General features: G+C 35.5%; 1 protein-coding gene across 1 annotated transcript in view; it reads left to right on the top strand.

The window, feature by feature from the left end:
- The window catches only part of TNKS (tankyrase), a 194122-nt gene that overhangs the window by 128535 nt on the left and 39523 nt on the right, over positions 1-26064 (top strand). Inside the window, exons 6-12 of the mRNA XM_078069664.1 lie at positions 2984-3078; positions 4776-4842; positions 5138-5324; positions 9440-9561; positions 11028-11119; positions 11211-11289; positions 25616-25787. Of these exons, the coding sequence (XP_077925790.1) occupies positions 2984-3078; positions 4776-4842; positions 5138-5324; positions 9440-9561; positions 11028-11119; positions 11211-11289; positions 25616-25787 (814 nt within the window). The remainder of the gene's footprint in view (positions 1-2983; positions 3079-4775; positions 4843-5137; positions 5325-9439; positions 9562-11027; positions 11120-11210; positions 11290-25615; positions 25788-26064) is intronic.

Genomic DNA, 26064 nt, shown 5'->3' with positions numbered 1-26064 from the left:
TGTGTGTATATGTATTCATCCATTTAGGGACTTAGTTCATTTTTTTTTTTTTTTTTTAAAGATTTTATTTATTTGACAGAGCGAGAGAGCACAAGCAGGGGGAGCAGTAGAAAGAGAGGGAGAAGCAGGCTTCCCGCTGAGCAAGGAGCCCGATGCGGGGCTCGATCCCAGGGCCCTGGGATGATGACCTGAGCCGAAGGCAGATGCTTAACCATCTGAGCCACCCAGGCGCCCCGGGACCTAGTTCATTTTTAAGAATAAGAAAAACTGTTATTAAATCAACTGTATTTGAGCAAAATTTTGTAAAAGATTCTTAATATGAAGAAGGAAAATCTTTTTGTGCATCAGTAATGAAGATGTCACTTTTTTCATACAATATTAAAGGTCAGCTAAGTCCTGTAAAAGAGCTTACTGACTTACTGGCCAGACATCCAAAGCAGTCATTGTCTCTGGAGGGAGCTTCCCTACTGCATTGTAAAGTCCAATTCAGTCCTGAAGGTGGGCCAAGATGGAGTAACAGAAACTAGTTTTACCTTCCCTCTTGAAATAATTTAAAAAAAAAAAAAAAAGGCTAAACAAAATATATGAAACAATGGTTTTCAGAAACTGGACATCAGGCAGTACATGGAAGTGATCCCTGAGAGTTAAGCATTAAATAAGCCGAGTCGTGTGATTGCTCTAGCTTACTGCCTAGAAAGCATTTCCAGTCCTTAAATTGGAGAGAGGAGGCCCAGGAGGAGCCCAGTGGTCTCCCTGGATAAGAAGGTGGAATTAGGAGCTTGGGGAGACTGTGTGGCAAGAGTTAGCCGGTAGAGGGCCAGTGTAAGGAGAACTGCAAAGAAGAGAGCTCCAGAGATCTGCAAAGTTCCCCGGACTGTCTTCAGCTGAGTACCCATTAACAGGAGTCTGAGGAAGCCACACGGGGTGATAAAAAGAACCACTGAAAGAGAATTAGAGGTAGCAACCCTGGCAAGTCAAGTCACACCGCATCTGTGATCGTTTCTGGTGCTACCAGCCAGACTGGACAAACCTCCTAATTCATTAGCTACCATAGGGTACTCGGAAGGGTCATACCTCACTGGAAGGGGAAATTAGTCCTAGTCTGAAGGCTGCTCTGGTTCTGTTTAACAAAGCTAAGAACAAGCTTTGAAAGCAACCTAATATATATATAATTGGGGTCCCTAAAGAGACAATGGTGGGAAAGAGGGCAGAAAAAAATATTTGAAAAAATAATAGAATATTTTCCAAATTTGGTGAAAACTATGAACCGCAGATCTAAGAAGCCCAGCAAGCCCCAAGCATCACAAAAGGAGAAGACGGAGAAGGGGCAGCAGCAGAAGGGCATACCAGTGTACTTCACAATCAAATTGCTTAAAGCCAGTGACAAAAATATTCAAGTATCCAAAAGAGACGCCACATTTACAAATGAACAAACATAAGGGTGTTCACAAATTTCTAGTCCAAAATGATACAAACCAGAAGATAGTGAAGCAGCATCTTTAAAATATTAAAGGAGGGGGAGAAACAGTTTTGAAAATAACTTGGTATTTCCTGGCAGTATTATTTGCAATAACATTCGACATGTGTCTGGAAGCAGAAATTTGGATGGGCAAGTTGTTTAATGATGCAGAAATTTTAATCATCTATTTTTATATGACATTTTACATTTTATAAGTGTTTATATATGAAAGAAAAGTTTCTCTTAGCACATTTTTGAGGTAGCTAGGATGGATGATTTTATGTCTGTGTTTTATACATGAAGAGGCTGAGATGTATAGGTAATATGACTTTCACAGTTTCATAAGATCGAGGAATATAATCAGGTTTCCTGACTTCCTCTTTGGGACTCTCTTCTAATCTACTTGGTCTCCTCATTATTAGCTGTGTACTGCTCAAAACTACTACCTAAACTTAGAGACTGCCAAAATATATAAAATATATGGCATGGCTTGAAAGCAATAATACTACAGTATTTAGTGATTCTTTTGTATCTTGCCATTTATAGTATTTGAAGAAAAGAAATTGAAAGTCTTACTAAATATCAAGGCCCAAAAAGAAGACAGGAAAAATGAGAGTACATTAAGGTATATTAGACCCTGTGTGAAAAGCTGTTACAGTATTTGAACTTTAAGTAAATGAACAAAGGTGGAAAAATTGCATTGGTTGCAGAGAACCTTTTAATTGATGTTATTTCCTTTTTTAAAAAAGTTTGATTATTTTAATTACCATATTAAATATGAGCAGAGACCCATTTAATAACTTGGCTCGAATTAATGTGGCAGAAATTAGTTGGGAAGAAACTGTATTTTGTATTTATACTGCATATATAGTACATAAAATAGAAGAGTTAAATACTATCCTGTCAAATGTCATTGCATCTGATACAGCAAATTAATTTTGACCCATTGCTAACAGCCACATGGAATGAATATGGTCCATTGTCCTTTTTGTTGCCACTAAAGTTTCTTTAAATTATTCTTTAGAGAGGCTTTTTAACCCTCTTAAATTTCTCTTATTTAAGAGAAATTTTGAGAGCCAGCTCTTTAGGGAAGGACTTATGCTAGAATTGGGATTGAAATCCTCGGACTTGAAAAGTGGGCAGGATTTAAGTAGGATAAGGAAGAATGTTTTTGGTTATGAGGAATATGAACCCTGACAAGTCTTCTCAGAACGCTGACAATGAATGGTTCCTGTTGGAAAGAAGTAAGAAATAAAGTAGAGAAGGTAGGGTTGGGCTAGATTACTGAAGGCCTTAAAAAACAAGTAGGAGAAATAGGTGAATGACACTGAAGTTAGAATTTCCTCCTGAGATGAGTGAATTGTCTCTCATCCAGTTATAAACTGTGACCTTCTGGCACTTCAACTCAGCGTTTTCTGTGCATGTTAACATTTACTGTATTTCAATCTAAGTAAACACTGATGAAATGACAAAGGGAGAATGATTTACCTCAGGAGGGGATGTGTTTTTCTTTTTCTTTTCTAGTCTACCCCTCTACATCTAGCAGCGGGCTACAACAGAGTTCGGATAGTGCAGCTTCTTCTCCAGCATGGTGCTGATGTTCACGCAAAAGACAAAGGGTAGGTGTGTTGATTTATTCCCTTGAATGGTTTCATCCAGGGATCGTTATGCTTTGTTTTCAGCATCCGAAACACTGAAGTTTTTGCACACTGGACAAAGTCACCTATCCCATTTCTTTGAAGCTTGAGTAGCATGTTTGCAACTTTGGTTTGACTTCATTTTCATGTTCTACTTATTAAAGAGGCTTTCTCATGGTAACGGCCTAAATTAGTTAAATTTTATCGCATTTCTGTTATTTGAAGTTAAAATTTGCTTCTCTCAATTACATTTATTATTTTTCAACTCAAGTGGCATTCCAGAAAGGGAGATAAAACAGATTGAAAATTCTGATAAGCCAGTAACATAGCTATCCTATTCATCTGGTGTGTAAGGATCATCTTTTATTAATAAACCAAAATCATAAGTTTATAATATTCTAATTTGGTTTTTATCCTGATAAAATCTTGGACATCTGAACAGAGAAAACTTACAAAGGTTGATATGGGAATGGGGGGAGAGGGGAGGGACTATTAAGAAAGCAATGAAGTCATTTATTTTATGAAGAGGTGAATTTTAGAAAATTTTGTATCCGTTCCCTATCTAGTCTTTAGGGGACCTATGAAGTAAGTCTGCTCCTATGTAATAGGCTGACATTTCTCATTGTCCCACCTTAAGATCTTACCGCCCAGGTAAAGTAGGTCCATATTACACTCCTGTGATTGGCAGCATAAAGAAGAGAAGCCCTGGAGGGAGGAGGGTTTCTTTCACTTTGCCTCTCTCCATGTCAGAAAACACGGAAACGAAGAAACAACTCAGTATTTGAGATGGTGATCAGAGAGGGGATCTAGCATTTCAAATCTGCTCTCTCTGTGCTTCTCTCTTGCCTGCGCCGGCTGTTGTGCTGTACGTAACTGGTGTCCCAAAAGCACAGGGGCATACATGCCTGACGCTCTTGTACATCTCGGTTTTCTTACGCATGTCCAAAAACAGATGGGTGTATGATAGGTGAGTCATCAAGAGAAGTACACCACAAAAATGGGTGTCTTTGACTCATGCAGAATGATACTTGGAGATGCAAGTTATAGTAGTTTGGCTATTTCATTCTTATGCTGGAAATTACCTTCAAAGTGCAATAAAATGGTAGGAATATTTCAACTCACTCTCAAAGAACATTTTTCTATCGTACTTGATCTGTAAAGCATGCAGTGGTCAATTAGCACATGTTCTTCCTTTTACTTAAATACTTTTCTAATTGGTATTTTTATCATTTATTTAAGGATTATACACACAAGACACAAGGTAAATACAAAAGGTTAAACATTAGCTACGCTTTATATCCTCTTATTAAATACTTTGAGATATTTTTGGGCGCCTGGGTGGCTCAGTTGGTTGAGCGACTGCCTTCAGCTCAGGTCATGATCCTGGAGTCCTGGGATCGAGTCCCACATCAGGCTCCCTGCTCAGCGGGAAGTCTGCTTCTCCCTCTGACGCTCCCCCCTCTCATGCTCTCTCTATCTCATTCTCTCTCTCAAATAAATAAATAAAATCTTTAATAAAAAATAAAATAAAATAAAATAAAATAAAAAATAAATACTTTGAGATATTTTTAATATAATTATATTGGGATCTATTAGAATTTTGTCTTTTAGCACTTCTTGGATAAATGACTATACATTATTTGAAATTGCAGTACTTTAATTTGCCTTTCTTCATTTAGTGGACTTGTGCCTCTTCATAATGCGTGTTCATATGGACATTATGAAGTCACAGAACTGCTACTAAAGGTAAGAGAAATTTTAAAATATTGAATATTACTTGCTTTTTTTCTAACTTCTCATAAGTTTTCATGTGATTTGTGGGCCAGTTAAGAGTATTAAAAAAATAAAATGTTTTTTAAAAATATCACTGTTGTCTTAAAATTTTTAGAACACTCACTTTATTTTAAATTGTTTTTAAAAACTGAAATTAAAGAAATTAAAACATTTATTGACATTTCGAAGAGTCATAGCTGAAATTTAGAGTGCAATAAATGTCTTCAGCGAAATGATCACTGACCTAAAACTTCTTTTCTTGATTCAGCATGGAGCTTGTGTTAATGCTATGGATCTCTGGCAGTTCACTCCACTCCATGAGGCTGCTTCCAAGAATCGTGTGGAAGTCTGCTCTTTGCTACTTAGCCATGGTGCTGATCCTACATTAGTCAATTGCCATGGCAAAAGTGCTGTAGATATGGCTCCAACTCCTGAGCTCCGGGAGAGATTGACTTGTATGTATTTATATCCCAAACTCAATATTGCTTGCTGTAAATTAGAGTATCTCATTTTTGTTGTTAAACTGGTCTTTTGTCCCACTTAAATACTAACCTTCTGTTCTTACGTATACACTAGTTTATAATCCTCATTTCTGATCCTGTACTTTTCTTTTAAGGCTAATGAGGGCGAGTCAATCAATAACCATTTATTGCATGCTTACTAGGTGCCAGGTACCAGAAATACAACAGCGTACAAACCAGAAAAAAATTCTCCGAGCTCACAGAGTTATATTCTTATACTATGGGTAATAATATTTGATACCTAACATTATTGAGCACTCACTGTTTCTCAAGCCCTGCAGGATTGTACAGTCATGTTTCTATTTCTTATGTGTGTTTTAGCCCAAGTGCAGTCACTTTCCCCAATTTGAATAAGATCCTGTTTATGATTTGGTGGAAGTAATATTCTCAAATGCTGATACATATTACCTATATATACATGTGCATGTTTTTTAGATAAACTTTTTGTTTTGGAATAGTTTTAGACTTACAGAAAAATTATAAAAATAGTACAGAGAGTTCTCATATATTCCATATCCAGTTTGCCCTCCTATCAACATCTTCTATTAGTATGACATACTTGCCATAATTAATGAACCAGTATTGATATATTAGTAACTAGAGACCATACTCTACTCAGATTTCCTCAGTTTTTACCTGAAGTCTTTCTTCTGTTCCAGGATCTCATTCAGGATACCACATAACATTTACTTGTCATATCAAATACTGAGATATATTTAATTCTACCTGTGGGCATTGCAGGTTTAAATTAAACTAGGCATCACCTACCTAATACTTAACTGGTCCCCTGGTTGGTATTCCCTTTCAGGATTCTAAGAATCAGGTAACTGGACTTAAATGCCTGAAGAAAATCTTTAAATGATAACTTAAGAAAAAGGCAGAGTCAAAATGATGATAATGTCATTTAAACTTAAGCAGATTTTAAGCTGGTTTATGTTAAAACAGGAAGACTTGCAATTTTCATCTTACTTAACTAAAAATTTAAACTTATTTTGGTACTGGAACAGATGACATCAACAAGATTATAGGCCAGCACAAACCAGATTATAACTAGGCAGATGTCTTAGCAATGAATCCTTGTAGAAATGCCTTTATTCTCCCTCCCATTCATATGACCCTTGTCATATGTTACCTTGCATTATATAGTTCCTTCTTCTATGTGTATGTTCTGTCTTCCCAGTGAAATTTAAATTCTTAGAAAGACTTTTCATTTTCTTATTGTCTTCTTAGCACCTGCACAGTGCTTTGTTACCTAATAAAAATGTATTAATGGTATTTGTGTTTGGGCCCATCTGTCTATCTACCCTCAACCCAACACAGTGCATTGTGCACTACGCACAGCAGGTTTATTGAATTGAACTTGAAACTTTTTTTTTTTTATCTTTTTCTAATTTCCTTCTTTTAGTTTATACCCAGGGCTCAGCTTTATCCCCTGTCACCTTTAACTTCTTTTTTCTTTTCAGACATTTTGCCAATTAGGAATATCATTGTGAGTTTATAGCGTATTTCACTGGACTGATTCCACTGTCCACATACGATTTAATGAAAATTTGTATAGTTTTGTAAAAGAAGTTCCCTGATGATTTTTCAACCTTCTCAGTATTTTTTATTTTATTAAATAAGATTCTACCAAGGAATTATTTGAAGAAAAGGATTTAACAAAGTTGGAACTGCTCTAACTCTGGTTTTCATCATCATGTCCGCTGCTTTACACTAGGCATTCACAATTACAGAGTTCTTTTCAGGAAAATTATACAAGAAACAAAGAAAAACAATATTTTGATCATAACCAGGGTTATAACATTTTCATTACACACATTTTTTTTTTCTGCTCTTCTCTTTTTTTAATGTATTGTTTCCATGAAGCCAAATGAACAAGGTAGTTTGGATTCTGCACATACTAGAGGTGAAAATACTGAAAGTAGCTTTCATTCTTGTTTCAAAATGCATTTGAAAAGAGAAACTTTTAGGGCATTTTATAAACATTAAGTTTTCAGGGTAAGTTGGAGTAATTTGCAGTTTTACTGCCTTCTTTTTAGCTACTTAAGTACTTCCTTGAGGTTTTTTTTTTTTTTTTCTTCCTTGAGGTTTTTAAAAACAAACCTTTATGTAACCTTTGCATTTAGAGGGACCATTATATTGTTGATAGATTTTCCATTCTCTGGGGTTTTTTTTATACATCAATAAAATATTTTAAATTTGAAAGTCAATTTGGGCAGAAATCTTTACTTTTTTTTCTGAAGAGCAAAAAAAATAAATATTTTACTTCTTGTTATTTGAGAATATCGTGTTGTTTAATTGCATTATTACATCCTAATTTCTTGATTTCCTTAGTACTGCAGTCTTACTGTTTGTTTTTCATAAATTTGCCCATTTAATTTTTTTCTGAGTACCTTTCCTGAACTTAAAGGAGAAATTGAAAAAGTAGAACTGCTTTTATCATTTTGATATCCATAGAACATTTGTCAGAGAAAAAGCCAGTATGATTTGAACTCAGTTTAAATTTTTCTAGACTTCTAGACTTTCTAGACAAAGCAAAATTGTACTTTTTATTTGAAATCAGTTCTCAGTACATCACTTTCCTTTGTAATTGTCAGGATCCTGCTCCTTATATATGGCAGTTTGTAAGTCTTTCACTTGATTTAGCCCTAATTTTATCATTAAAATGAAAATCTGTAATTTTGTTATTTGAAAATACTGGTTTACTTTTATTTCATTTGAACTTGAGTTTGAGTTCTGAAGTTTCAAATTCCTATACTTTGAGGAATTTAGTGATGATAAGGTACCACTAAACAAGAGGTTTTGTAAAAATGGTTTTTCCCCTGAACCTGCCATGACTTATAAATATTCAGCATTCATGCAACAAATTGAATACATACTATGCTATATACCAAGCAGTATGCTAAGTGATAGGACTACCATAGCAAATAAGGTCATGGGATATGTCTGTGAAAGAAGGCTAAATGCAAGTGCAATGGACTTCATAAGAAGGAATCCTAACCCAATAATGAGGAACATCAGGAAGGCTTATCCAGGATATCTAAACTGAGACCTTGAACAATAATAGTAGTTATTAAGGCGTGTGTGTGTGTGTGTGTGTGTGTGTGTGTGTGTGTGTGTGTGTGTCTTTCTCTGTCTTTTGAGGGACAGAGGGAAGTGAGATGGGGAACTCAGGAGAGGAGAGAGAGGAAAAGAAAGGAATTCAGTAGTAGGCAGGTACAAAGACCTGTAATGGGCCAAGGATTGCTATGTAATGTATTGGGTTACATATCATTTGTATCTTTTTAGAACAATTGTCAACTTTTTGTTATCAAGTGGTTATATCAAAATACTAACCAAAATTGTAAAATAGAAAATATAACTATAAGTTTTTAATTAGAGTACTGGATTTTTATTTATGCTGTTAATTTAGAAATCACATTTGAAAAAATCTCATACAAATAATAAATAAAATATTAATTGTTCTTTGAAAAATTATCAAACTCTGGCACTTCACCATAGTTCAGTTCTTCCCTTTTCTATGCTAAAACTATTAATATTTTGGTGACTATTTCTCTAAGTGCCTTTTTGGTACCATTTCTTATATTCAGTTGTGGTGGCAATGGTAGTAGTAACAATACAAAAAAATTGGGTCAACCTGTCTTTCCTCTTTTACTACTTGAATTTTCATTTAATTATATATACTTTCGTGATAGTATGTACAGACCTTTCTTGTTTAAGAGCTATAAAGTATTCCAGTGTATATGTGTTTATAACTGGTTTCCATTTGGTGGACATTTTTGGTTGCATGTTTTAAAACTTAGCTGGAGTGAGTATCTTTGTATGTGTATCCTTATGAATTCTGAGAGTATAAACATCTTATTTCAGAGCATACATTTTTCAAAAGTTTTCATTAACTATACATCCTTTGCACCTTTATCATCCTATCTGTTGCTGCTATTGGTAAAATAGAGCAATATGTAAAATTAATAATTTTCTGATTTGTAATCATGCTAAAATGATTTTTACAGATTTCAAATCTTTTATGTCAACCATTATTTCATTAACAGATGAATTTAAAGGTCATTCTTTACTCCAAGCGGCCAGAGAAGCAGACTTAGCCAAAGTTAAAAAAACACTCGCTTTGGAAATCATTAATTTCAAACAACCACAGTCTCATGAAACTGCGCTGGTAAGATTTTATTGTTAATCCATTCCTTAGGTCTATAATAGTAGTGGAGGGACAAAGTATGATTTTCATTTCAGAAACCTTAAAGTAACTTTAGTATCTGAAATGCCAGGAATTGCCATTTTAATGTTGGTTGCATTGATTTTTAAATTTGGTTCAGGAAATGATTGCTTTCATGGGTGAGGGAATAGACATTTGCTCACCCTTGATTTGGGAATTATTTTTACCTTTGTCTTTACCCAACCATATCATAACAAATCTACTTTTGTGGCCAATTCTTTCATAAAATATAAGATGTGATTTTCTTTTTAGAATCTTTTTTTTTTTTTATGTTGCTAGGTAAAGACTATTTGTTTTCTGTAGAAGATTAAAGTATTTTCAAAGGTACTTGCATCATCCTTTGGAGCAATTATCTTAATTATCCAAAGAATTACTACATTCATTATAGAAAAATGATAAGATGATAAATTTTTTGTTCCAGACTGTACAAATTGTTTTTTAAACTCTTCATGTTTTTTCTTCTAATGTACTTTCAGAAAGATTAGCTTATTTTCCTTGTCATTGACCACATTAAGTTTCAGATATAGGGCTGGTAAAATTATTCCTGAATTCAGAATTTAAACATACACTATGCCTCTATCACAGACCTGTAAATATGCTTCAGTTAACATTCCCACATATATCCGGCACAAAAAAAGTCAAGCTATAGTCACTTCTTGCTGAAAATGACATTAAAAGAGTCGACAAACTGAAATGGGCCAACTGTATGTATACTTAAATACATGACTCTTGAACTGGGATTCAGATACATTCACGCTCTCCAGCATTATGCCAGGAGATACGCAAAGCAGCAGAGTAAACCTGACCTGCTTTTTTGGAGTGTTTGTTTTATTCATTAGTAAGTAGGTTTTTACTCTTAAAATTTTAATACAAACATTTATATAAAACAAAGTTGAATGCAAAAATTATACAAATATAGGATAAAACATAAAATTTCTGAGAATACGTCTTCCGCTAAGCTCCTTCAAGTTTATTGCCTTTTTGCCTGTCCCTGGGCATATAGGCTTATAGTGCTAGGAGTAGCTCTGGGGCAGAGTTTGAGAACTGTTGATTTATGTGGCTGACAACCTAATGAAGGATTGACTAATTCAGGTAAGAGTATTTGTAGCTTTGGAGAGGCAGCATTCTGATACCTCCAAATAAGTATATATTGGATAATTACTTATTGGCCAAAGGAAAAGAAACAAAGTCTCTCTTAATGCTTAACTAAGATAATTTCACCTTGGTTTAAAGGCGTATGTCTTATACTTCCAGTATATTTAGAAAGAATTTGATCATCTCCATAATGTAAAATATATAAGTATGTTTTGACAGAACAATATTCTAAATAGTCAGCAGATGCTATTTAATTCTGGTATCTCTTTTAAATAGAAGTTTATTTTATTAACTTAGTTGTGTTTACTTTACAGCACTGTGCTGTGGCCTCCTTGCATCCCAAACGAAAACAAGTGACAGAACTATTACTTAGAAAAGGAGCAAATGTTAATGAAAAGAATAAAGAGTAAGTGTAATTGCAGAGGGAGTAGTATGGTTTTTAAAAGGGAAATGCAACAAAATTAGGAAATTTCCTTTTCCTTTTCTCCTCTCCATAGTTTCATGACTCCCCTGCACGTCGCAGCAGAAAGAGCTCACAATGACGTCATGGAAGTTCTGCATAAGCATGGAGCAAAGGTAAGACGCACACCTGAAATAAACTGTCAGACTTGGAATTGAGTAGCCTAGCTGCTCTTAAGACTCTTACTGTTCTCTCGGATTTTCCTGGAGAAATGAATTTTGTAAAGGACTGTTACCGTGTATTTGAAGTCACCTGTTCTCTTTTAAAGCTGATTTAAATCATGTTACTAATAAAAATAATTACCTGTGTTTTATTGTACTTTACTGCCATTCTTCTGTAAAGCAATAAAATGTAGCTACGGTCTTATCATTCAAAATCCATTTAACTTTACATTGTTTTACAATAATACTGGAATTGAGAGATTTTGATAGTCAACATCATTGATGGTTTATCAGAATAATTTATGTAAATGATAGTCAGAATATTGCTCCTTATTCTAAAGAACATTTTTGTTCCTTCAAACTGGTAATGATAATAATTTTCTCAAATAACCTCGACACTAAAGAAATACGAATGTTTGGGGTAACCATTTTTGTTGGCATTGTCTGAAATTATGAATTGCTTGAGGGAGGAAGGAAGCAAACTGGTTGTTTTTCAGAGGTGACTTGAAATTGGAAATTTTTAAATCCTCAAGAGTATGTATTTTAAAGTAGAAGTCTCCAAAGTAGACACTCTATGGAACATACAAGATGAGCCATTGGGGACAGGAAAAAATATTAGAATTTTAATTTATTAAGATAGTAATTTCTTTATTTCTGAATAAAGAAATTAACATCTGCTAATATTCAATACACAGATTTATGCTGGCTCCCTCATTAGGTCCATGTGTCAGCCTGTCTGAGTCAGCTCAAGGTGTTTTCTGAGGAAGAATGGGAGTCTGAGTAGCAAAGGATTGACACTGACAAACTCACTCATCTGTTCACTTTCAGCCTGTTGTCACATATCGCACTTGACACATGCCTAAATGAGTAGATTTATGGGTACTATCCTAAATGGTAGATCCTTCATAAATAACATTGTTGGTAATCCGAGGGAATGACAGTTTTATAGCATAAAGAGATTATCTGGCTATTTCATGAATTAGTATTTTCAGGAATTGTCATACTTAGTTGTTGTGCCTTTTTTTTTTTTTAATGAAAATAAGAGGATTGAAAATTTGTCATCATCTGTGATGACAAATGGCATGTGTGTAGGTATTTTTTACTTGTATGTAGGTACTTTTTAAAAAAAGAAACATAGTCAAACCCTTGAAGGCAAATATTACATATGTTATGCATATTTGAGTAAATGGGAAAGTGACTGCATTTTTAAAGAAACTTCAAAAAATGAAGAAGACATTTGAGAATAGATTTTTAGAAAATGTACACTGTTTTGTGAATTTTTTTTTTTGCCAAAAAATGGTGTAAATCACCCAGCTGTTTTATCTACGTATAATTAAAAAACTTGAAATCAGAATTTTCTAACCTGTTTTAAAGTGTTTCTTAATTTGTGTTTAGGTGGTTTTTGAACCTATTAGAAAACATCAAGAAAGATGCAATTTACTAGCAGAATTTCAATTAAAACCTTAGCAAAATTAGTAAATGGCGTTAAAAATAAGCCTTTTTATTTAGTAGGCATTGGTCACAATGCACATTTTCCCAGTGGCTCTACCATGTCTCAGTCACATCTTTTGAGCCAATGTGATCAATGGGACAAGCTATTGAAAATGGACTTAGAATCAGACCCTCAAATCTACCTCACAATTTTTTACAAGATTTTTTAAAGGTTTTTTTAATTGAGCGAAAAGATATTTTCTAAATTAGTAATTAAAATATTTTTAAAAGTTTTAATTGTTTCATCTCTTTCCCATCCTTTATAATTCTCTTTTTATGTAATTTTTACATGTATCTATTATGTATTAGTATAGCAGTGTTTGTTACAATTCACAGATGGGCACATATATTTATTGAACGGGTTCTCAAAACATTTTTTCACTCATAAGGTTCACGATCCAAAAATTTGGGTATCCTTGCTTTAAAAGGACCATTGGTGTTTTTATTTGAAAAGGTGAAGGTGAACTGGAACAAAAGGGAACAGAGTTCTAAGATTTATTACCTACTTTGAGGGTACGACTAGGGCATTGTTATGTAAGTAATGTCTAGTTGCTCTGCCAAGCAGAGAACACTAAGCTAAGTGTGCTCTCTGCTATACTTAAGAGCATTGTATGTTTATCATTGACCTATTTTTTAAAAAATAGCTTATAGCATTTATAATGTTCTTATTCTTGAAAAACCATGAACAATGCCCTTCATTTTTGGAAAATATCTATTTGTTGTCTCCCATGAGTCATTTTGTTTCATGAAATTTCAATGAAAAATAACATTATTTTATAAGCTGTCCCAGTCAGCATTACTCGAGGTTTGTGGTTCTCAATCTTTTTCAGCTATTCGTGTTCACAGTACATTCTCATCAGTAATGTCTCAATCCATCACTGGAGCACGTGTAATTTTAAACACCTTGTCAGTGATAGAGAATGACTTTTAGACTAGTTTACCCTCCTTAGCCCTTCCACTACAGTTAATCTAAATCGAGAACTCCTACTATTAGGCACTTTAAAATAGAAAAAAAAAATCATATTTAATCAGGGTTATGAACCAATAAATACCAATTGCCATCCTCCCATTCACTTACTCCCTGGTTCCAAGGCAGGCTGCTGTCCATCAGGGTTGGTTTATCTGGTGGCTAATGTGTTAGTAAAAACTTACTGTAAAAACCCAGCTTAGCTACTGTTGAGCCCCAGTGTTTGCTTGCTTAGTGTCCTTTCTGGAGAACTCACGGTTTCAATTTGATTTTTAGACAACTTATGCTTTCCATTTGATTCTAAAAGCACCTTCTGAATGAGGTGCTTGAATTAGGACTCAGCCCCCTTACACTGTCTCCACCATCCTGCTTCCTGCCCCTCCTCATGTCAAGTTCCCGAGCTAACTTAGCCTAGTAAATCAGAAAAGGCAGAGAATTTGATAGGGAGATCTAATACCATTAACTAATTTGTCTTACTTAGCAGATAGAACTTAGTAATATTTACATAAGCCAAAACTTTCTTTTGCTCAAAGCTTGATGATAAATATAAAGTTCAGGTTCACCATGCATGTTAAACTAAACATATTGTGAATGTAACATAGACAGACATACTTTTCAGTTTACAGTCCTCCACTTTCTAGTTTTGTGAACTTGAACTTAATTTCCTGGAACCTTAATTGACTTATCAGTGATATGTGGGTGTTAATACCTCCTCTATGAGCATTTGTGTGTGTGTGTGTGTGTGTAAAAATTAAATGAGCTATGTATATATAGGTACATAGTTTAGTACCTGGCATACAAGCAATACTTTGGTTACTTGTAAATATGAGCATTGTATTTTTTCCATATTTGTCTTTCCAAACATATTGCATATTTTCCTTAATTATCTAAATTTTTATATAAGCTTTATAAACCAGTTCCTTTATAATTTGTTTTGATCCACTAACTCAACAAATACTGAAATGCAGAATAATCGATTAAGACTGTGTGCTAGATACTGTGGAAGATACCAATTTGAAAGTTTATGCAGTTACCAAACTTGAAGCTAATCCTGACTGCAATTTAGTGGCATTAGCAATTAAGAAGGAAGAGAAGGATGAAAGCCACTTATGAAGGAATAATTATATATATGGAAATGAATAGGGCGCTAGAGTGGACTTAGAAACTGGTGGTCAGTTCAGGGAAGTAAGAAAGCTAGAGAGAAATACTGGTTTCCTCTGCCTTGATAATTTTGTACTTAGAGTTGATATGATATAGGGACACGTAGATAAAACTAGTGGTTGAAAATACAGCACTAGAGTACGAAAGCAGTCTAGGATTAGAGAGATCTTTTGGAAAGCCATCAATATAGTAATCACGTGTCGCAAGGTCCTGGTAGAGAAAATATGGAGAGAGATGAGTTTAGAGTTAAGGAAAGGACCTTTGCAGATTACCGTGTTTAAAGAGCAGCAATGGGAAGAGAAAACTGACAGGTCTATCACATGTCTATTTGCGTGTAATAGCAGTATGAAGAAGAAACAGGTGATCGGTGCTACAGGGAGAAATCAAGGTAGGCAAGCCATTTAACTGGGCAATTTTTATGTAAAGGCTTTGGCAGCTTTAGAAGGAGGTGTTCCAAAGATATAGGGATAAAGAATTGTATTCATTAGTGTCTTGGCAATAAACAGCACACTCAAAGTGGATAATTTGAGGAAAGTTTAATAAAAGAATGGTAAACAAAGGTGGGCAAGGTTTAAAGATACGAGCAAGGGATAGCAAGTGGGGAGACATTATCATTTTTGGGCCTGAAGGGGCAAGGAAAGGGAGAGGTCCCTGGAAGCAGAAGAAGGTAGCTGCTTAGAGAAGGCCCCCTGACAGCACTTTGAGAGGGTATATCTAACCCCTGCCTCTCACACTCCTGCTCCCCACCAGTCTCCTGCCATTGCCTCCCATTAGCCAAATGTAATAAGAACTTAAAGACCAAAAGAGCTCATTGATGTGATCCATATAAGTGAGTTTCCCAGGACACAGAGCAGGGTGGAGGATAGATAGGAATCTGGAGGGGCAAGCAGGCAATGTTCAGAAAAAGGATAGAAAGCAAATGGCAGTAAAAAGGAGGGTTATAAGAAAATGGGGGTATTAGCCAACTCATTTGAAAAATCCACTTTTATAGTGGAGTAAATTTTTGTTTCTAAAAAAAATTAATTATCTCTATCAACAACCAGCTTTACAAGATTGCTGTAAAGCCTAAATAGGAGAGACATGAAGATTTTATCTTTCGTATGGCAGGTTTTTTTCTTATTATTGTTAGCTACCCTGGCATTCTACTGCTACTGCTTTGTCTGCTATCATTATTAAGTAGAACTTAAGTCCCAGTTGCATATGGTATTATTAACACCTAAAAATGAAAGGTTTAATTCAGAAGTGCTTTCTTTCATATTATATAAAAGCACTGCTATTTTGTCATTACTCGAGCATCTGTTAAATGTGTGGAACATGGAGAAATTTCTTTTGATTGTTCATTTGTCTTAATTTGACAGATTTATTTATATTGTATGTAAGAAGAAATTGTGTCAATAGTAATTGGCATTAAATGGGCTTATTTCTCACATTGAGAAGTGATGAAGAGTCTTTGCTCACTTTGGGGAAATGTGTTAGCTCATTATAAGGATTTGATTAATGCCTTTCTAGAGGTGGGTTGATAAGCAGTTTCTGTTAGCCCAAAGATGTTAAATAAAATGCATTCACAGCTATAGATTTAAAGTTCACATATCTGCCGTTTGAGCATATCAGCGTAAAGAGCAAAGGGGCCAGTGCTTCAGAGACATTTTAGTTACTAGTAACAGATCAATTGAATCTAGAGTAAGCATAAATGGAAATCTGTTTTATACTTATATAAATGTATGCTTACTACTTTTCTGAGATAACCCATAGTAGCTGAGATTCACAAAAGACTAGAACAAGAAATTTGTAAACTGTTGGGTACCTTGACTGCATTTTCCGTCTCTCTTTCTGCAGTTGCTTGGTTTCTTTTCTTTGCTGGTCTTTGTTCATTAGTTTCATTATTCTTTTTATAGACTGTATTTTTGTTTTACTTCTCTGTGGCCTAAATATGGGCTTTTCAGCCCCTCCTTTATGTGTCTTTGGCTTAGAAATATACCACCTGCAGCTACTGTCTCTCCTGAGTCTCAGGGACAAGAAGGGGAGAATCTGAATGAGGCTGCAGTTTGTGCTCATGGCCATTAGATTGACTCCTGCTAGTCTAATCAGCTATGCTCCAGGAGTTGTTTCTCAGACAGTTAGGGCATGTGAGAAGGTGAGTACCCTTTTAATAAGTTCGAGTTCAGCTAGTAAACAATCTAGTTTCATGTCTTTCAAATTATATTGAAATTTAACTTCTTAGACAAATTCGATACTCCATAGTGGATTCACAACACATAAAAGGATTAAAACCCTTTTAAAGTGGGGCACCTGGGTGGCTCAGTCGGTTAAGCATCCGACTCTTGGTTTTGGCTCAGGTCATGATCTCAGGGTCCTGGAATTGAGCCCTGCGTTGGGCTCCATGCTTAGCAGGGAGTCTGCTTGAGATTCTCTCTTCCTTTGCCCCTCCCCCCACTTGTGCTCACGCGTTCTCTCTCTCTCAAATAAATCTTTTAAAAAAGAAAACAAACCTTTTAAAGTGAAATATTGATTACTGTATCAGAATTTTAGTTAAGAATTAAATTGTGGTTATTTTGTCTATTTCATTCCTCACAGGAGAGGCTTTAACTATGTCCATCCCACCATGGATAACAATGCTCTGTGTATATCTGTAAAACTTTAAAATCAAATTAAATTATACTCTTACCACAGATAAAATAAGTCCGTTATTTTCAATATTAAACAATTTTGTCAACATTGACATTAACTTTTTTTCCCTTCAAATTTCTAGGGAAAGAAGAATGCATGTTTTTTGGTTAGAGAATATTTTAATAGTTGGGTGCCTAAATGGCTCAGTCACTCTTCATTTAGGCTCAGGTCATGATCTCAGGGTGGTGGGATAGAGCCCTGTGTGAGGCTCCTTCTCAGAGGGGAGTCTGCTTGAGATTTTCTCTTTCCCTCTTCTGCTTCCGTTCCCTCCCACGCATGCACGTGCGCTCGAGGTCTTTCTCTCAAATAAATCTTTTTTTAAAAAAAGAGAATATTTTAATAGTCTAGTGTTTGCTCGGTATACACACTAGTATGATGAAAATAGTATCCTTTATCACCAGAATTTACCAATTTATTGTTCTCATGAACCATTCACTTACCAACCATTTCTGAACACCGCTTGTACAAGGCATTGTACTGGTTACTAGGGGGTATGTTTGAATTTGATCAAGAGTCTTCTTCTAAGGGACTTAAAATCTAGTAATAATAGTCTTATCCAATGCAGTCAAATTGAATAACTATTGTATAAATTGGAAAGTGATGTATATAAGAGAAATACAGGTAGACTGCTATTCAGAGAATAGTTATTCTACTGGTAGTAACAGGCTGGGAGAGAGATTAGAGAAATTTCATGAGGAAAGTGGGATTTCAGCTAGGAATGTTCAGGAATTAGATATATAGAAATTGGCAAAATACAAATAATATATTTTAAATAATAATCAGGAAGGCAAAGGAGTTAGAAGTTATGATGAAAATCTTGAAGAGATATATTGGAACAAGGTCTTCATAGTTTTCAATTGGAGAGTTTTGATTTTGTTCTCATAATACTTGGAGAGCCATTGGAAATTTTTGAATAGGCAGGTGGCATGCACAGAATCCTGCTTCAGAAAGATAAATACTTCCTAGAAAACTACTGTCTTCTGGAAAGCCAATTACAGAAATGGAGATTCAAGGTATGTGCATAATATCTGGCATAATGATTTAGCAGTACTCAACAAAATTAGCTTTTTAAGATTTTTGTAAAAAGGGATGATAGTAAGACAATGTTTCTTACCTTCAAGCTAAGAGGGTTATAATGTGCCTGCCACCTGTTCCCTAGGTTATTATAGTCTGTCCACCAGGACATAGACCTATTTCAGATTCCTATCTTTTACTCCTTTCTTGCAGATTTATGAAAGCCTACTATTTTTCTTTTTACTCTTCACTTTCACTTTCAAAGTGGCCTGATTTAGGGGGGAAGTACATTGTCATTCTAGCTAAAAGAATACAGAGACTGTTTTCAACTCTGAGGTTACTTGAAATCCAGTTTAGATTGAGATGTACCCTGTTCAACAGCTAAAGTAGAATTACAATGTGAGTTAACAATAGATGATTAATTACAGAAATATCACAGAACAATTCGTGATTAATTACCAAATGAGTGATATGGACAATGATACCTTTGAGTTTAGGAGAGAGATGAACTCAGTTTCGAGATTAACACTTTGAGACTAGGCTATTCACACTGATTCTAATATTGAGAGACTCCCCTCAGCCATTTCCTTATAGTCTGCATGCTGGTTTCCAGGATTGTTTAGGCGTGTTTGAATCATACTTTTATATCCTATATATTTCAGGCCAAATGCCATTGTGGTTTTATATCATTTATCTAATTACCCTCTATAGGCAAATCATTAATTACTACTCAGGTAGAAATAGAAAAACACATACCTCAGGTTTCTATCTCCAGATACAAGGGGGGAAAGGGGAATATGTTTTGTCTCTAAAACTGCCAGATAGGTTTTTCTTCTGACACCTTCTGAATATGTATCTCAAGCCAATCCTGTGCACACATTACCACACATTATATGTAGCATTTTTCTTATTTGAGGCAGTTTCTGTACTTCGGTGAAAATAATCTCCTTAGTGCTGAATGGTAAGAATCTTTGGTGACATCCTCTATCATATCCAGCTGGTAGAGATTGTGATGGAGGGGAATAGAGATTTTGTATCATTTTAAAGATCAGTAATGGCTCCAGCAGACAGCCAATTTCCCATCCAGCAATCATTGTTCCCTTTCTTTAGACCAGGTCTAAAGAAGACTTGATCAGAAAAATTGATGTAACACTCCCTATTTTGTTCCAGAAGTACGTATGTTGGTGATTCCAGATTTTATATATAGAGAGAGAGAGAATTAAATTAAAAGAATTAAATTAAAAGAATTAAAATTGTATCTCCTTAAAATATGAATAATAAATTAATGATGGTATATATAGTCATTTTTTTTAGGTTAAAAACAAAACTTATAGAGAGCAGTGTGTGTGTGTGTGTGTGTGTGTGTATGTAAGTATAGCTATTTAATTTGAAAGTTCTTAGAAGAATCCTTGTGAGTGGCAATCTCATTTATTTGGTTATCTCAGCTTGAATGACCATTTAAGTGCTTAATTATATGTATAATACTAGATTGTATTTTTTGGTTTATTTCTTTTTTTTAGAAGTTTAATTCTTATATAATAAAGAATATTTTAAATGTTGTTAAGCCTGTTTTTGACTGAGTGAAGAATTGTCAATGTGTGAGTGAAAATTGCCAAAGCCGAGAGGACAAAAAAACAATGTTGTCATGACTTTCAGGTTGTCATGGTCTTTAGTTGGCCCTTTTATTCAGTGTTTTCAATTATAGATTTTGTGGATAACATGCTCAAGTCATTTAATCTCCTATATTTCTCCATCAATAGAGTGAATTACTACCAATTCCCATTTATATAACTTACAGAATGGTGGTAGAGTAATAAATCCAGACTTATGGGAACCATTAAACAATTAGAGTTCCCTATAACTCTCTGGGATCACAATGAAATATAATTACACTAGCTCCACAATATCACCCTTTTTCACTGTGAAACTGACTTAGAGCAGCAATGCAAATCCTGCCAGATGACCCGTTTAAAAAATCAGGGAACAGGGATTGACCTGTAGTCCTATAAAATAGTTACTGCTGCCCTCTAAAAACAAATTTATCACCTACCTTGGAAAGCGCATACATTTTGGACTTAATTGCCTTGAACCACTTCAGAATACATATGTGGAGGGAAAAAGAATAGATTGACCACTTTGTAGAGAGCCCTGATTGTATCCCATGACTGGTTGATAAAAGAATAAACAAAAGCAGAGTATTAAAGTGTTGATAAAGTTAAATAGAAGAGGAAGTTAGGGGCCTTAATTTTTATTTTCAATTTTGAATCAGAAATGGCTCCAACTGACAGCCGATTTCCCATCCAGCAATCATTGTTCCCTTTCTTTGCTTCAGAACAGGGATCAGCAAACATGTTCTCAAAAGTCCAGATAGTAAATATTTTCAGCTTTGTGGGTACTTATATAGCCATTTTAAATGCAATCACTTAAAAATATAAAAATCATTCTTCACTTGCAAGCAGTACAAAAATAGTCAGCTGGTTGGAATTAACCCATGGATCATAGCTTGCTAACTTCCTCTGTGGAACTCTATTTTGTTCAGATTTGGGAGCTTCACAGAAGCCTGGGTCTGAAACAGTGTTAGTAATCTTATTCTCCTTGCTTGTGACTCGTATAGGCATCAGTTTGGGATGCATTTTTGGCCCTCGCCGTAGGAAGTCCACTGGGAAAGGTTTCTTCTTTTTTTACAATAGATGTATAAAATATCCTTTTTGGCTTTGGAGTATGGAGTTGATAGCCTAGAGCTGCCACAGGCACCTTTTGACCATAGAAGGACAAGCCTGGAGTCCTTAGATTAGGGAATCTGAGAAATTTGACATTTGCTTCTAATGAGGACATGCTCTAATGAGGATTTTCCTCACAAAAACCCTTGTCGAATGTCTATTTAATATTTTCCCTGGCATCCATTCTTGTTCATTCTCTGGGTTGTACAAAGTATCACCAAATTGTTCTAGTTTTGTTATCCTGCTTGTTTCTGTGGAATGAGTACGTCTGTTAAATATCGCTGATACTTTTCTATGGCTTCTCGCAGTGCTTCATCTTTGTTGTCTGATAAAGCCCTCCATCGATATTCTTTTGTTGCTGTGATAACTATTTAGAGTTTGAGGGGAAAATTCTCTCATAATAAAAAATATATACATTTTCTAAAGCAAAGAATTTTATATTACGCTGCTCTGTCTTGTACTTTGAAAGTTTAGTTTTCTGAGATACTAGAATATAATACCATCTATGGAAATGAGTAAATGCCTTATATACATAAACAGGGATGAGGACATAAAGCTTCAGTATATGATCAAGGTTTTAACTTCCTAGCATTATCAATTAGTCCTCATCAAATGGTTGGAATTTTTTTCAGCTAGACATAAAAAACTCCTTTTATAAATGAACTCTAATAACGATTTATATATTCTATATTTTTCACTTATTCACATAAGCTATTCACATAGCTCCAAGCTATGTCCTAGACCTTGTATTTCTGGGGTTGGGGAGGGCAGAGGGGAAGAATTACATTTAAGATCAAGTCATAATTTCTGCTTTTAAATAGCTTCCAATTTACATATAGCATCTAGCACAGAGCCTAACATCAGTAAGTGCGTAGTAAATGTAAGTTGTATCCCTTCCTTATGAGACTTTTTTTTTTTTTTTTCTTTTTAAAGATTTTATTTATTTATTTGACAGAGAGAGAGATGGCTAGAGCAGGAACACAAGCAGGGGGAGTGGGAGAGGGAGAAGCAGGCTTCCTGCCAAGCAGGGAGCCCAATGTGGGACTCGATCCCAGGACACTGGGATCATGACCTGAGCCGAAGGCAGACGCTTAATGACTGAGCCACCCAGGCACCCCCTTATGAGACTTTTTAGGAGGTAAACAACTTGGTTCTAATTTTGACAGCTGTACACGAGGGTAAGAAGTATGAAACAGAGAAATGAGCATGTGTTAGTGGAGCTGCATTCAGGACCACCCCTCCAAAACTGAGAGTAGAGAGGAACAAGGAAAGTTAATGTAAATAATATTGGTGAGTGGTGATTTTTGCCCAGATTTGTTCCATGAGTGCATGCCCCAGAGTGAGTGAGAGACAGAAGGGAATCTGTTTTCTGTATGTGCTCAGTTTCACCATGCATATATATCAAGACAACCTCTCCTTACACATAGTGTGTTTTTAGTGCTTAAAGATACTGAATGACTTCGGTGTTCAGTTGATCTGCTAACACAGTGAAGGTAAAACTGGCAAGTTTTGAATTTACTAAGAAACCTTATATCTGTCTCTGCCATTGGAAGGATAATGTTGACCAAAGACAGATTTTACCTTTTGCAATGACTTTAGAAACTAACACCTTCATAAAATGGGGTTCCAGTGTAATCTAATAAAGCTGGAGCATAGCAAGCCTATCAAATTGTGATGAAAAAATATAGTAGAAAGGAAGATAGTATAAAAGTAAATTACAGATGGTCCTAAATGACATGCTGAGGAGTTCAAGTTTACTTGAAGGCACTGAAGAGTCTCTGAGTTTGAACTGAAAAATAACTTGGTAATATCTGTATTTTGAAGTAGTAATTCTCGACCATGTTCCTATGATTTAACAAGCTGTACTGAGGATTTCTGTCACTACAATTAAATAATTTAGTGGGTTTCTTGTCAAATTTCCAGAAAAATGTTAATGATTAGAATGTTCCCAATTTTAAGTTTTTCTCTTGTGGTGAGGTAACAAGAAAAAGAAAGTCAAGAAGTTTACTTTGGTAGCTTATGTTTTCCATCAATACATGCTAATGGCTGTGCTTTTATGTCGCCTTTGTATAAACGGTCGCTTCTCCGCTGGCAAATGAGATCTAATTAAATATATCAGTATTTCATGGCAAATTTTGTGAAACACCATTAAGAATTTAGATGAACCCTTGCCTGAACAAGTGTGACAGCCTTACTTAAAATGATGAAAGACTGAGACATGGAGATCAGTCGTCTTAAGTCTTTTCTTTCCTTAATCTTGTATTTGGTGGGTGTGCACAAATGCTTAGAATAATGTGCTAGCATATATTTGAAAATTTACTGTATGCCCTGAAGGAGGAGCTTTCTAGAAAACTCAGAAAAACCTATATAATACAATCCATAATCTCAATAGCCGTAACAAAAACTAGCCCCGTGTTAAAATTTGTAAGATAGTACTAACTTGACATGGGTATTCAGAAAGGCAGTAATCATCAAGCCTTCAAGTAATCAAGACTTCTTAAGAAAGATGAGACTTGCACTGGATTTCATAATCCGGAAAGGCAGAAAGAAGGGCTTCTCTGAAAGAATCAGCAGGTACAATGAACATGGACTTTGGTCTGATTGGAATAGAAGGTATTTACTGGGGCATCCTGGAAAACAGGTTTGATCAAATTATGAAGCTGATCCCAAAGTTGAATGTTATCTTAAAACTAGCTAAATTATTCTTCCTTTATAACTCTTCGAAGTTTTAAAAATGGAACATTTGAAAATTTAAATCTTTTTGGCGAGGGTTAAATGTGTTAGTAATTGAGGCATTAGTAATTCAGGTTAGTAATGAGGGTATTCTATTAAAATTATTTACTAAAATTAGAAAAGAAATGTAATTAACTACTTTGACTGTCTTGGCTTACATATTCTGTTGTCTTTATGTTACGGGAGCAAGTTAGGTAAAACCCATTCATCCGAAAGTATTTCACGTACATCTTGGATGAGGCAGGCAGTGAACATCGGAGTCCCAGCCCTCAGAGACCTTACATTCTAATTGTTGAGGGGAGTGGCAGGGAGTGGAAGATGGACAGGAAGACAGTCATTCAGGGCAGGGATGAGGATGTTGTAATTTTCAATAAGGCGGTCAGAGAAGGATAACTAAGAAACTGATATTTTTTTCAGAAGCAGTAACCAAAAGTTAATAGTAAATAGTCTGTGGCATTTTTCAGGACGCTTTTGACGGTTTTTCTTTTTTCTTTTTTTAAGATTCTATTTATTTATTTGACAGAGAGAGAGAGAGATAGCAAGAGCAGGAACACAAGCAGGGGTAGTGAGAGAGGAGGGAGAAGTAGGCTTCCCGCTGAGCAGGGAGCCTGATGCAGGGCTCGATCCCAGGACCCAGGGATCATGACCTGAGCTGAAGGCAGATGCTTAACCAACTGAGCCACCCAGGCGCCCCGACAGTTTATTTTTCTCATAAGAATTTATTTACACTATTGGTGGGAATGCAAGTTGGTAAAGCCACTTTGGAAAACAGTGTGGAGGTTCCTCAAAAATTTAAAAATAGAGCTACCCTATGACCCAGCAATTGCACTACTGGGTATTTACCCCAAAGACACAGATGTAGTGAAAAGAAGGGCCACATGCACCCCAGTGTTCATAGCAGCAATGTCCGCAATAGCCAAACTGCGGAAAGAGCCGAGATACCCTTCAACAGATGAATGGATAAAGAAGATGTGGTCCATATATACAGTGGAATATTACTCAGCCATCAGAAAGGATGAATACCCAACTTTTGCATCAACATGGATCGGACTGGAGGAGATTATGCTAAGTGAAATAAGTCACGCAGAGAAAGCCAGTTATCATATGGTTTCACTTATTTGTGGAACATAAGGAATAGCATGGAGGACATTAGGAGAAGGAAGGGAGAAATGAAGGGGGGGAAATCGGAGGGGGAGACAAACCATGAGAGACTGTGGACTCTGAGAAACAAACTGAGGGTTTTAGAGGGGAGGGGGGTGGGGGGATAGGTTAGCCCGGTGATGGGTATTAAGGAGGGCACGTATTGCATGGAGCACCGGGGTGTTATACGCAAACAATGAATCATGGAAACTACATCAAAAACGAATGATATACTGTATGGTGACATAACATAACATAACAACATAACATAACAAAACAAAGCAAAATAAAATAAATAAAATTAAGTAAAATAAAATATTTATTTGCTAGGGTGTAAAATGGAACAAGTAGATACTCAATTCTTTGTGCCCACCCGGTGATTTTTCAGATGAATGCACTGGACACCCTGGGTCAGACTGCTTTGCATAGAGCTGCCCTCGCAGGTCACCTGCAGACCTGCCGCCTCCTGCTGAGCTACGGCTCTGATCCTTCCATCATCTCTTTACAAGGCTTTACAGCGGCGCAGATGGGGAATGAAGCTGTGCAGCAGATTCTAAGCGGTGAGATAAATAAGCAGTACATTCTGTGCTTCCCGTTTCATGTCCACTGATATAAACAGACAAACTTTGCACCACTTGTTTTAAGTAGCTCTTTGGAATGCTTTCTTTGCCTGAATATTTTTCATACCTTTCCTTGCTTGCAGTTTAGCCTGAGACCCTCCCTATCAACGTTTTTGGTGGAGTGAGGTAGGTGTCATGAGAAGGAGGCATATACTCTCTCTTTTTTTTTTTTTTTTTTTTTTTTTTAGTTTTAAATTGAAAACCTGACTTATGGGTG

Source organism: Halichoerus grypus, chromosome 3, assembly GCF_964656455.1.
Source record: "Halichoerus grypus chromosome 3, mHalGry1.hap1.1, whole genome shotgun sequence".
NCBI classification, from domain to species: Eukaryota; Metazoa; Chordata; class Mammalia; order Carnivora; family Phocidae; genus Halichoerus; species Halichoerus grypus.
The sequence above is the reverse complement of the archived record's forward strand: the minus strand, read 5'-3'. Positions and strand labels throughout refer to the sequence as shown.